Genomic DNA, 13,777 nt, shown 5'->3' on the forward strand with positions numbered 1-13,777 from the left:
CTGTATATGTGATCTCTTTATATGTGATATGTGATTATATGTGATCTCTTTGGTGCTATTTTTTGTAATTTTTCACATAATGCAAAGTTATACCGTCGTTGGTTATCCATAGCATTCAGCATACTCTATAGTATATTTTTCAGAACTATTCACATTTCTTTAATTAACGGATTAAACATACACTATTTAAGGTATTTAGGATAGATCTATTTTGTAGACATTCCTAAATTAATCAACAGTACACCATTATGCTGTCAGTGTACTCTGCTATAAGGAACTTTTTTTAAACTTATCATGCTAATGCGTTGGCCCTGACACAATTAAGCTGCTTTTCATTAGACTTGTTTTCTTTCTGAGTGGGTCAGAATCACACAATCTGCGGCCAGGCGTCCCTAGAATGACCCGTCCCATAACAGAAACCTGTTTAAATACTCAAGCGCATTAGCACTTGGTTTCCTGTAGGATATGCCTATAGTAACTAATGCCTATACCTTGATAGTGTAGCAGGCCTTTTTAATATTTTTATTATTTTAATGTTTATGTTTAATGTAATCTTCTTATTTAAAATGCAGAGCTGGAGAAGAGCTGGATTGATATTGCGAAGAACCTCAATGGTAAAGAGCACCAGCATGTAGATGTGACCATCCCCAGGAAGTTTTACAATGTTTTGTTCGAGTAACCTGAGATTCACAGCTAATCACCTACTTCTGGTGAAAAGTAAAAACTGACTATCTCGCCTCACAGAGTACACACTGATGTTTTGTTTTGTTTTACGGCTGCTTCTGTTGTAAGAACTGCAACGTTATTATTATTATTCCACATCTTGAATACAGGATACATTATAATTTTGCTCTCTTATCTGTGTGGTTCAGCTAAAAAAAAAAAAAAAACTTAGCTCAATTTGTAAGCTTCATGTCGTCCGCTTAAGCAGGTGTAAGAGCTGTCAATTACCGCCCTGAATTTTGTTTTTGTTTTATTATTTTACATTTTTAGTGAATCTTGAAAACTCATTTTATAAATGGTAAATGGCCTGTATTTGTATAGCGCTTTTTTACTAGTCCCTAAGGACCCCAAAGCGCTTTACACGTCCAGTCATCCACCCATTCACACACTGGTGATGGCAAGCTACATTGTAGCCACAGCCACCCTGGGGCGCACTGACAGAGGCGAGGCTGCCAGACACTGGTGCCACTGGGCCCTCTGACCACCACCAGTAGGCAACGGGTGAAGTGTCTTGCCCAAGGACACAACGACCAAGACTGTCCAAGCCGGGGCTCGAACCGGCAACCTTCCGATTACAAGGCAAACTCCCAACTCTTGAGCCACAATCGCCCAAACATTCAAATTTGGTTGGTTGTTTAATAACAGATTGTCTCTTGGAGTAACACATGTTTCTGCTTTACATGGATTAAAAGTAAGTTGAGGAAATGAAAGACTTGAAACAGCTGCAAAACAACAGGGATCCCTTCAAGAATAAGTTATTTTATGTATTGCACTTCTAAGCTACAATAAGACAATCTTATACATGCCTCAAAACTACAAAAGAACCTAGGGTAAAATAAATAACAATTACACTAACCAAGTGATTTCATGCTGTTAGATACAACAATGAGGAATGCTAAATTCTTCTTAGAGCTAAGTTCTCGACATTTGTCTCCTCAGCTGTGGAACATTTGGCTCTTTTATGCCCTGTAAGTGCTACTGTATGTGTTTTTTTTTTTCTTATTGCGTAATATGAGTTAAATTTGGCATTGAATTAAATGGGATCTGACCCACCCCTACATATACAGGCGGAGTGGACAGATGGAGCACCCCAGTAATTTTCACTGTGAGGGCACGCTGAGATTTATCAGACAGCCCGTCAAGTGTACAACAGCAACAGGAGATAATGAAGCCAGCAACTGCTCACAAGTGAAGTGCTGCTATTTGTATGCTAATGAAGGGGGAAGTAAAAACTTCATTAGCATAAAAAAATCAACCCACACCTTTCTTAAAAATTCCTGTACTTGTCTTTTCTTTTGTATGATGCTGATTTTGCTCCTGTACTGGGCTGTATGTTTGAAAGGCAGATATGGGCGAATGCATAGTCAGATGAGATCCTTTTGTTTTGACCAAGGAGGGTGTAAACAGGAAGTGTCAATTATAGAATCTTGCTTTATATGATGCCACAGCAAAGGTACTGCAATGGCGCTGGCATGGATGGTATTACTGAAGCATGATTAAAAAAAAAATCCTCTAAGTGGCATGTCAAATCTCTTAGGCACCCACGATAGAGACACAGAGTAAATTGTGACTGCTTTGAGGAGAGAAAAGCCTCTTAAAGCCAGAATTGCTCACCAGTATCATGGCAGATGAGACACAGCGGCGCTGTGGCCGACTTGATGATTTCAAAGTGACTGCAGCGACTGCTTTTCAGAAATCAGAACTAGCACAATCTCTGATTGAAGTTGACATGACTGCTTGATAGGGGGTAAAACAGCCATGGCTAATAAAAAAGTATATTTTCAAGAAATAAAAGCAATCTGTATATTCAGCTGTATACGAGTTATATATCTTTTGGGGTTTTTTCTTGTGCACAGAGCCACAAAAATACTTGTAGGAATGTTTAAAGAACAAAATACAACTGCAATTTGACACTTGTCATTAGTCTTAAAATGTGGTTCAGTAGGAAAACAAGACACAATATCCTCACCGAAAGCATAATTCTACTTGTAGAATGAATCCTCTTGGAAGTCACCTTGTTTTACTCCTAAAAAGGATTAAATCCTGAGCCCTTAGTTGAGTCTGCTGTGACCCTGACTTTAAGAGGCTCCAAACAAAGACTGTGTCACATTGAGTTAATAATTTTCATATAGAACAAGTCCAACATCCAAAAAACTCCTGGAAAGCCCTAAAATAATAGTGTTTTTCTCCAAAATCTATAGAACAGAATACAAAGACTGACATAACTATTTAGACTGCTGCTTGATTTAGACATGTTATTATTCTGAACAACCTCTGGAAGTGTGTTTGCCCAACTGTTATATTTGGTAGTAATTATTTCCTGTGCTATTTCTCCCTAGAGAGTGACACTCGGGGCATCAGATTGACAAATAGCCACTTGAAAAGAAGGTAATAATCGCCTAACTCTTAAATTCATATTGCAGACAGTGCATTATGCGTGCTCTGATGTGCGGTGAGGTGAATATTTTGGCACAGAGTTATATTCCATGATGTCACTAAGTTTCTGTGTGAAATGAATTTCAATTTGAAAGTGTTTACACAAAGGGAAGAGGCAAAAAACTGCAGCCGGCTTTATCTTATCTGGAAAGTCAGAGGGAAAATTATACTGCACCATTACAGAAGCATATCCCAAATCCAACTTTCTTTCCACTTTACTTTTGGCTCTGCAAAGCAAACTTATCTCATTTTTATCCTACTTTTCTGAAGAAACTGTAATATTTGTGTTCGGGCTGGGGTCTCTGACAATCGAACTGATTGCATACTGTAAGACAAAGTCTATGCCATTTTCATTACATACAGATACACTACATGGACTGTACTGTTAATCAACATATTACAGTGGGGAAAATACTGATTTGATCCCCTGTTTTTCTATAAGATGGCAGTCTGGTGACTGGCTAGGCCACTCCATAACCTAAATGTGCGTCTTTTTTTGTTCCTCCAAACACAGTGGGATACAAAAGAGCTTGACTGTGGTTTCATTTGACCACAGCACTTTCTCCCAAGCCTTCTCTGAATCATTTAGATGTTCACTGGCAAACTTCAGACTGGCCTTCTTGAACAGGGGACCTTGCTGGCACTGCAAGATTTCAATCCATCATGGCGTAGTGAGGGACTATCTGCCTTCAGATCATTAACAAGCTCCTCGCATGTAGTTTTGAGCTGACCCACTACCTTCCTCACAATCATCTTCACCCCATGAGGCAAGATCTTGCAGAGACGTTCAGACAAAGGGCATTTTAAATTTATTCCATTTCTAAATAATCACACCAGCAGTTGTCCTCTTATTATCAAACTTCTTCTGATGGTCTGGTAGCCCATTCTAGCCTTGTGCAGGCCAGATGGGCACATAGCCAATCCGTGGGAGCCAGAATTCTGACTGAGTTGTGGGGGATCAAATACTTATTTTACTCACTGAAGTGCAAATTTGTAATTTGCAACTTTTATGGGAAGTGTTTTTATTTCTTGGATTTCTGATTGATAATCTCTCTCTCTTTATTAAAACAAAACCACCATAAGAATGGGACTGTTCAATTCCTCGAAAGTGAGCGAACTTACAAATTCTGCAGGGGATCAAATAATTATATCCCCCAGTGTATATCTGCAGGAAACCCATGCAACAACTGATGTAACTAATAAGACTGAAAAAACCCCAAACCCAAACAACAATTGCACTTTCCTTTGCTTGGCATGTTGCAGGGCACTATTATTTTGCATACTGTCTCCCTGACACAGTCTGGTGATGTACTTAAATGGAGCGCAGCCATTGTTAATGGTATTAATTACACCTGCGCCTTTCCTGATATGGCAAGTCAAAATGTCAGCTGTGAAAAAGGCCCATTGGTCATGCTTCTGGTAACATGAAAGGGCCGTAGAATTACATTTTGTATTCAGCCTGAATTATTCATTCAAGACTACTGTGAATGAAGCTGCCTTGGGACAAAATCGTTCCAACAATGCAATCAGCCATGATTAGAACATGGCTCCATGTTACAAATGTTGTTGCTCTGATTTCTTTTGATTATAGGTGTAAAAACTACTAGCACCATTACCTCATTAGAAGACTGTGATTCTGGTTGAATTATAATAGCAGAAGTGGAAGCTTAAAATATACTTTCAAGACCATGCTGTACTAAAATCTGTTTTGAAAGTCTTAGAGTAGCACAGATAGTTGATCTAGCAGTTTGATTTTATAACTTCTGTCAGGACTGAATTCATATCAAGACATAAAAGAACAACTGACAAAGATCAGGGTTGATTAGCAGCAAAATCAGGAAAAAAGAAAAAAATGAAGATATGAAAAGAATAATAATAATGTTTTTGTAAGTGCAAGTTTCCTCACCAGACGATGTAAAATGCAAGCAATTAAATGCAGTAATTTTTCATATAGGTTTCTTATATATGAGTTCCCATAATTAGGTATTAGTGTTTCTTAGTGTAATAGTGTTCTTGACTGTTTTAATGTTTTTTTGAGGGAGTTTAAAATCAAGAAAAGTAAACATGCACTAGTAAAAATTAAAAGTAGGATACTGAAAGTTGGCACTATTAATCATTCCAGCAATGAGGATGGATAATAATGGTAATAATGATAATAATGATAATGGATAATAGTGAGGAAGAAAATCTGCAAATGTGAAGGAACTTGTTGAACTTGGAACTAGCATATGTACAGAGTAGGATTTTCAAGAAATTTGATACTCACACACAATTGATATTAAAAATTGTTAATGTGTAGGATACTAATTTGTAACAGTATGACAGCAACGGTGCAATCTTCACCTCTTCTACATGACACACTGCAGGTGCCTGCACACCGCCCCTCCCCTCACTATCAGCTGAACAAATGAAGAGTAGCACAACAAATCTGGCAAAGCATCTTAACGACTGACATCCCGGTGTTAATGAAGAATTTTGAGAAGATTTGCATTACTTAAGTATTAAACAGTTATAATAAACCTTGACCAGTGCACACATTGACGTTAGCCATTTAAATACTATTAGCCATCTGTTAAGTTATCATTAAAGTCGCAGCTAGTGACTATGGCTAATAATAAAACACAAGGTTAATGTTGGAGTTAGTCAGCAAACATTATCAGTATAGCCCATCTGCAACTTTAATAGATGGTATTAACTTAGCTGGACAACTCAATTAGTTGTGCTGTAGTATTGTTCTAATTTTTAGATGTTTATTTCTTAAGTTGTATTTTACAATATCTAGTTCATCTTTTTGAAAAACATTAAATAAATAAAATAAAGCAGCACTGCAATGAATTCTGAATTACCTTGGCATGTGGCTGTTGAAAGGTGACTCTAGAGCTGTTGATGAGCGATGAGTATCTGAACAAGTGGGTGGGGGAGGTGGGAAATCTGTGACTGCTGCTGGGCTGGTTGTGCAGGACGGCTGAGAAGCAGATGTGAACTGTGTCCTTCAATGCCTTCATCTGAGACTCCTGTCCCCAAACAAGATTACACACAAACAAGACGGTTTCTGAATCACTCATACTGCCTTGCATCCACATGAGAAATTTACTTAAGCATTAGAGCCATTTTGCTCACATCCTTTAAAGTGATTTCAGAAAAGCTAGAAGGCATCGTTAGGCAAGACGTAAAGATTAAGAAGTCAATAGATCAATATGAAGTAATGGATATTTAAAAATAATTTGCTTTTCATCAATACTAATAGACAGGCAAACTATTGGCTTAACTGATGTCAATATCACCTTTATCAGCTCTTTTCTCCCCGTGCAATTTTCACTCATTCAACTTAGCACATCCATAATAATAATAATGCCCGCACAAAATAAATCTTGTGCATGTGTTCAATGTGTTGAAGCTCAACACTGTGATGGGAAAATTGCTATGACAACCATGCTATTAAACTTCTGCACTTACTTTCATCATTAGATATCCACTCTTTAAAAAAGGTCTTTATGCAGACTAATATTACTTCACATAATTTATTCATTCGATCATCATCGCTCATCGGCGATACCCCGTCCCCTGTGTTATTCACCTTATCCAGCGCAGTCTTCTCCAGTTCTTCCTTGGCCACAGTTAACTTGTGTTCCAAGTCCATTAGCTGCTGCCCCTGCAGAAACACACGAGTTTTGAATCAGCTGAACCTCTCTCTTTGTACTGTGCAAGTAAAGCATTTCTCCAGCTCCACCCCATATCTTCAGCAATATCGATAACAAAAATCTATAGCACAAGGGATTGAAGCTCCTCTTTGTTATTTTGCAGATCATCACTTTTGTTCTTACTTTTTAAAATATCTGTTTTAAAACCTGACACACACACACAGATACATGCACACACATCTAATTCAATCAATTTGCATTCAATTTAAGTTTTACATTTTATTTTATCCTAAATTGACCTTGGAATGTATATACTTAATTTTTTCCCATATTAACCTACAAACCAAACTCCACAATGATCCCATAAAGCCCTTAAAAAGTCTCCAACAGTAAAGGTGAAATCCTTTAGTCAGATGGCCACAGTTCCAAAAAGCTTGTGTGAGCATCACTTCATTATTATTATTATCCAAACAGTCATCGCAGTGTCAGCAACACCACACCGTAGGGATGTTTTTCCACAATATGGACCAGGAGACTAGTCATAAAGGGAAAGATTAATGTAGAACGACATAAAGTAATTCTGAAGACCTGAAAATACAAGTATAGGATTCACTCTTAAAAATGCCAGAAGTGTTTTAGCCAGGCACTAAGTGAAAGTGAAGGATCTGAACTGAAAAGGATACAACTGTCCTTTAGATTTAATAAAACGCTAAAAAGTCAGTTGCTGTGTTTGTCATTGTAGAGTATTTTGTGTTGACTGGAGCTGAAAAACAATGAGTCTCATAATGAGTCTTTATGAGTCTGAAACATAAAGATATCAGATACAGTGGACACAATGCTCGAGCACTGAACAACATGTGGATTGGACAGTACTCAGAGGACTCCTCGGGATTATTAAAACTGATCATAGGGATCTCAGTAACCTTCCTAACCAGTGATAATTAATTAATTAATCTGACAAAATCTTGGTTAAGTTTTTGTGAAAACGAAACCTCTAGTCTTTTTAAAGCATTTTATGCACACCCTAGAAGTCATATGAAACCATATAAGCATGAGTTAATTCACAGCAGCACTGAAAAGGATTACATCTGCTTCTTGGATAGAAGAATATTTTAATGTTGTCATTTATAAAAACAGACCCTTTAAAACCATCAAACTTTAAAAAGGAATTTTTTCTTAGACGTTAATCCTAGCACTGAACAGCACACACAGAAGGGCTGGTTTTAGTAAATGAACCAATGTATGATGATCAACAGAGTTTCTTCTGACAAGTCTTCTATTATTGATAAACTTATCCACAAGAAGAAGAAAAAAAGAAAGCCGCGCTGGGATCATTTGCATGCAGCCTGTGTAAAACAGGCCTTGGTGATGGACTTTAAGCCATAAACTTTTATCGGATGTCTTTACTTGCCTTCGGAAATGATAAACTACAAAGGCTTATATTCTAAAATATCCAAGGCCAGGTAACCCAACAAACAGCAACTACAATCCCTCTCAAGTGTATTAAATTTTAGTGAGTGGTGATGTGACTGATTGATAGCTTTTGGTAAGCTTTATCAACTTGTGGTGTGTGGTGCCTTGATGAGTGTCCTGAAAAAGCTGGGAGGCTTGGCATGTTCACTGATTTCATCTCATTTTCATGTCAGTTTCTACCAGCAAAGTGGTTATTTTAATGATGAACATGTCTGTCAGTTCTACCACTCAATGGGGCGGTAGGAACTGTGTTTAAATCCTTTCTGACAGATGAGACATATAGTGACTCTGAAGGACAGAGCAACAATCAGTCCTATGGGTTTTCACTGAAGCCAGAGAGTCAGATCTCACCTTTAGAAGTTCATGTAGTGGGAGTTTTAGTCAGATGGAGTCTTAAGGTAATCAGGCACAGTTCATGGTCACAAAGCTTTGTAAAAGCCTCATAAAATCTCTTTGTGGCAAATTAAGATATTCATTAATAGACACTGGAATCACACATTTTGCTCACAAGTACATTTTTTAAAATGAGGCTCAATATTAGTTTGTTGTCTAAAAGCTCTAAATCCTATGTGCACAGCTTTATAGTAAAGGCCATTACATCCATTACAAAGAGCATCATCAGTGGATAGTCCTTTGAGCTCTGCTGGCGCAACGGCACTGACCCAGAAATGCTGACTTTCAGGGTTAGTGCCCCCAAGTCTAGGGCTTCATATTTCTGTGCTGAGTCCATTATAGAGGTGTGGGGTCAGTGGGGTGCTGTCCACTGGGCTAGATGAGGCGTGTGACGACATCTGTTTTTTCTAAGCTTAAAAAGAAACAGCTCTGGGGGTAATTTTAGTGTCGCAATGAAGAGTACACTGTGAAAGTTTGAATATGGCTCCTCTGCCACAAATACTGTCTCGTAGGGAAATGCAGGGAAGTCGCTCTCTTTTCTTTTAATACTTTTTTTAGTAACATGTTTATGAAAAGCGAGGGAAACTGTACAGCTTATACCTGAGACAAGAGTTGCACTAAAAATGCTGGCTTTTTTCCCTGGTACTCTAGGTTACTCTAGGACAGCGGTCTCCAACCCCCGGGCCTCGGACCGGTACCGGTCCGTGAGTCGTTTGGTACCGGGCCGCGAGAGTTGAGGCTCAGGTGTGAAATGTATGGTTTTCAGGGTTTTTATCGGTTTTGAGCGTTATTTTGTTATCGTTTTTATCGTTGGGTCTTTTCACGTGTGTTATGAATAAATCTTCTTTTTTCGGTACCGGTACTAGTTTTATTTTGTTGTATTTATCCGCGACACCTTAAAGGCCGGTCCATGAAAATATTGTCGGGCATAAACCGGTCCGTGGCGCAAAAAAGGTTGGGGACCGCTGCTCTAGGAAACATGCTGTATCATTTAATCAATTTGCATTTTCTTGTATTTTACTATGAAAAACAAGAAACTAACTAACTAACTGACTAACAAAAAAAGGTATTCTTAAGCTTTCATAAATGTAAGTTTTGGAGATTCTGCTGTATCTAATCTTGCAAATTTGTTTTCTTTGTTTCTTTTTTTTAAAACCAAGACATTGTGTTGCAAAAAGCACTTTGATAGGGTACAACAGCTGTCATAACCAATTCAATTGCCTCCTGGTCAAGGTGCCTTGACTGACATCCCCCCTGTGATGCTGATGACATTTCTGTATCTTGAGTGACTCTCCTCCACTTCCCCCTCCTTTGGCCCCTGCTGGGCTTTGGATCACAGCACATGGGGAATACAGATGAGTTTTTCAGGAATAGCCAGAGGGATTGGACGTGATGCATTTCTCCCTGACCTTTCCACCAGAGAAAAAAAGCAGCCATTTCTGTCATCTTCGAAAGATGACTGTTTTTGCAAGATAAAGAGAATGATCAAATTAGCCTTATCTGTATAATGCTGCAAATCACTACAGACCGTAATGTTTTAAAGGTCCACTTGAAATGTTTGGTGACATTGAGCAATAACGTTTTAGTTTTTTTTTGTTTTGGATGACTGACTGATGCAATTTAGAGACAACGATTTACGAGCAGTGACACCAAGCAAACAAGTCGATGCATCCATCATTCAGAGACTAGAAATAGAACAAAGAACAGGACATCCAGGGACAATATATTCAAGTGTAGGGCTAGAAGCATAAAATTCTATCCTCGAGGACAGAATCCTTTTTTTATTCATTTATGTCTAATGTAGCTTTAGCAGTGATGCGTTTAAAGCATCAAAACATACATATAAGAAATGGCATTACAGGGCATTGTGGCAAAAATGTCAACTGACATTTTAACACCGCAAACAAGGCCTGAAAGGTCAGTCCTTGTACCAGTAAATGCCAATAAATATTATGTGAGCGCTCAGATCCCAGAACGTTTAGTCCTCGCAATTCACAGGGCAATGGAGTATGTACGGGTGGGCAATAATACGCAACACTGCCACTGTTTTTATTGTGCTTGCAGAGGAAGTACGTGAGGAAGAGGCACATATCTGATTCCCTGAAATGGGTGTTACCCCTGAAATGTAGAAATACATGGTGTCATCTGTAATTTTGTCTTGAAGGTTCCCTTATATGATCTAATGCATAATTCTGTATCAACTTCATCCACTGCTGTCCAAACCATTTATCCACATACCACAGAAGATTAAAGAGGATGGGGTGAATCTTGCAGAGGTGGAAACAGAGGACGAAACTTGGTATGTTCACTAAGAGCTGCCGGATTGACTTTGCCGTGTGCTGCTTTTGCTGGATGGAAGTTTATAATTGCAGCCTGAATTAATTAGAGCCCCTTCTGTGATGGGATCATCCTTTGAAGGCGGTATGAAGCACCTGTTTACTCCTGGTCTGGAGCTACTATAAAGCCACCCACCTTCAGTTTGAGCTTACCTTAAAAATTAAATCCTTTTTCCCGTACCGGAGTTCTTTCAGTTGAGCCTGGATTTTTTTGGACTGCAAGAGGAAGATAAGGAAATAAGTGTTAGCTTATTCAAATAGCGAAATTGGTTTTAGATCACGTAGCAGGATTCTGCCAGCTGCAGCAGAAGACTCCTTTGTGAGCATTCCCTAGGCAAAGCTCTGGCTTAAAGGAAGGCCCTACTGAGAGGGAGAAAATATCAAATCTACCCTTCACTGAACTGTATAGTCCACACAATGATGCCGTCATGCACTGGATTCTTGCCCACTGTCTAAACCTGAATTCTCACTCCCACTACACACATTACTGCCACCATCGCCACACACGTGCAGGTTCCTCGGTTGTGACAGCGTCTCGCCCGCCTTCAGTTAAGCCACTCACACAAACAGAGCACTTCTTCACTGCCACCCCCAAACATGCACAGTGACCAGCGCTGCCTGACATTCACTCTGCTGCTCCACATCAGTGGGCACCTTGAGCACAGAGACTGTACCCCAGATAGCTTGATACATGGCCATCCTCAAAGCTGCTCATGATGTGAGTGTGAACACTGAAAGCCTCCACACGGGATAGAACAGAGTGTTACTCTGAGAGTCCTCAACGAGGCTGAATAATGTTTTCAGAGCACAGGTATTGTAAAGCCTTTTGTGATCGGAACCAATACAGCATGCTATGCAAACAGAATTGCTTCAACTTGAATCCTAAGGAATTGAAGTTTTAAACGTAAAGATTATTAAGTTAATAATTCATTTTAATTAACCAAACTTTAAAATCCCAGATCCAGAGAGATTTTCTTTGTATATTTGTGTCTCAGCCTTATATATCTCTACATTTCCTTGGCACAGGCAGGTGAAATGTGACATGAGGCCTAATTTTCTTTTACTAAAGCACACTGAGCACAATGCCGAGGGAGAAATTCACTTCACAGGGTTTTGTGTAGTTTACAAACACCTTTGCCTTTATATATGAGATTCTTCATCTTATTTTTTTTCCTCCCCAGGGTGACTCCATGTCCCAGGACACCTCTCACTGTTTTGTGTAACTGGATTCAAAAACTGCATCCTTGGGCTCCACATGAAAACAAGACGTTAGGTTAAATAAACACAGAGCAAACTTTACAACTGGGTCTCACAGACGTATGTGATTTGAAATTATTCAGCCTGTATTTTTCTCCCCCCTGTGAACCGGGTCATTAAATAAAATGTTAGCAAATTAATTTTATTTGCATCGGTTAAGTGGAGCTTTTTGAGAATAGAATAGAATGAATCACTTTAAAAGGCCACAGAATCATATGCTGTGGAGTATTAACTCATAAATGCAAATATTTGAATGCACTGCACTCTGCCAAAGCATTTTTTTTTTCTTTTACTCCAAATAAACTATGTGAGTGTCTCCTGTGGTGCAATTCTGAGCCTATTTTTAGGGACACTTAAACATTGAAAAGCCTTTGAAACATTGTTAAGCTTTACAGTTAGCAGGCTAGTTACCTTGGCTACTAAGTAAGGAATCCTGTAAGCCACAGTAATGGGACAGAGCTCTGATGTAACTGAAAGAGACTTTTCAAAATATATTTCCATTACCTTCCTCGATGGCATATAGAGCCCTGGTGAATGCGGGAAGTTATGTGCTTGACAACAATGACCTTGAAATAAAGCCAAACCTCATAAGAGCAGCTGGAGCCCATCATTCACTATTTAATGAAAGAAAACCACACATTTGTTTGATTCTCAGTGTAACAGTATTTTCAGTTATACAATAACTATTCAATATTTTGAAAAGCAGATTTCCCAGCAAGCAGTTTATACCCCAAATCATCAGTTAAGGTTAACTTTGTCCAAACTGTGTGTTCAGTTGCCTCCATAAATGTTAAGATCTGGACTAGTGGGAGGCCACTTTAGAAATGCCAAATACTTATTTATTATAATGTTAGAAAAGCCATGTTTTTTACCTGGAATAGTATGGATTTTGTACTTCAGGTTGGGGATGACTTGATTTCTCACGTGTAGGAGTATCTCGAGGGCTTGTTTTCAGGTGGGGGTAGAACTGCGCTAGAGATTGACAAGTAGATTGGTCCTGTGTAGGCATTGAAGCAGACCCTACACTATTGTGGGGACTAGAGACCTGAGCCTGAAGGTGAAGTTGTCGATTTACTGGTTCATCTACACTGCTATCTTCACCTATGGCCATGATCTGTGGGATATGGCTTAAAGAACAAATAAGACCCATGCAGCAAAAATCAGCTGGTACCATGGGACTCTGGGATACCCCTTAGGGATAGGGTCATTTTGAGTTGGAGTAGAGCTGCTGCTCCTCCGCGTTGAGTAAAACCAGTTGAGCTGTTATGGTCGTGTCCAACTGAGAGAAGACCCCAGGGCAGGCCCAGGACAACAGATTACATCTCTCAGCTGGCAGCTGGCCTCGATACCCTCACACCCACCCAATAGAGCTGGAGATGGTGACTGGGGAGAGGGAGGCCTGAGCAGCTCTGCTTAGACTGCTGCCGCAATGAACCATACACAGATAAGTGGTCGAAAATGGATGGATGTTGTAGCAATGACCTGCGACTGAGACAGATCCTGCAGACCCCCAGGCAG

General features: G+C 39.3%; 1 protein-coding gene across 1 annotated transcript in view; it reads right to left on the reverse strand.

Moving 5' to 3' along the window:
* The window catches only part of luzp2 (leucine zipper protein 2), a 152,914-nt gene that overhangs the window by 14,558 nt on the left and 124,579 nt on the right, over positions 1 to 13,777 (reverse strand). Inside the window, exons 7-9 of the mRNA XM_084949300.1 lie at positions 11,156 to 11,218; positions 6,737 to 6,811; positions 6,006 to 6,173 (exon numbers count right to left, since the gene is read on the reverse strand). Coding sequence (XP_084805426.1) covers positions 6,006 to 6,173; positions 6,737 to 6,811; positions 11,156 to 11,218 — 306 coding nt within the window. The remainder of the gene's footprint in view (positions 1 to 6,005; positions 6,174 to 6,736; positions 6,812 to 11,155; positions 11,219 to 13,777) is intronic.

This window comes from Perissodus microlepis, chromosome 1 (assembly GCF_051167445.1).
Source record: "Perissodus microlepis isolate ML-2025 ecotype Zambia chromosome 1, ASM5116744v1, whole genome shotgun sequence".
Classification (NCBI taxonomy): Eukaryota; Metazoa; Chordata; class Actinopteri; order Cichliformes; family Cichlidae; genus Perissodus; species Perissodus microlepis.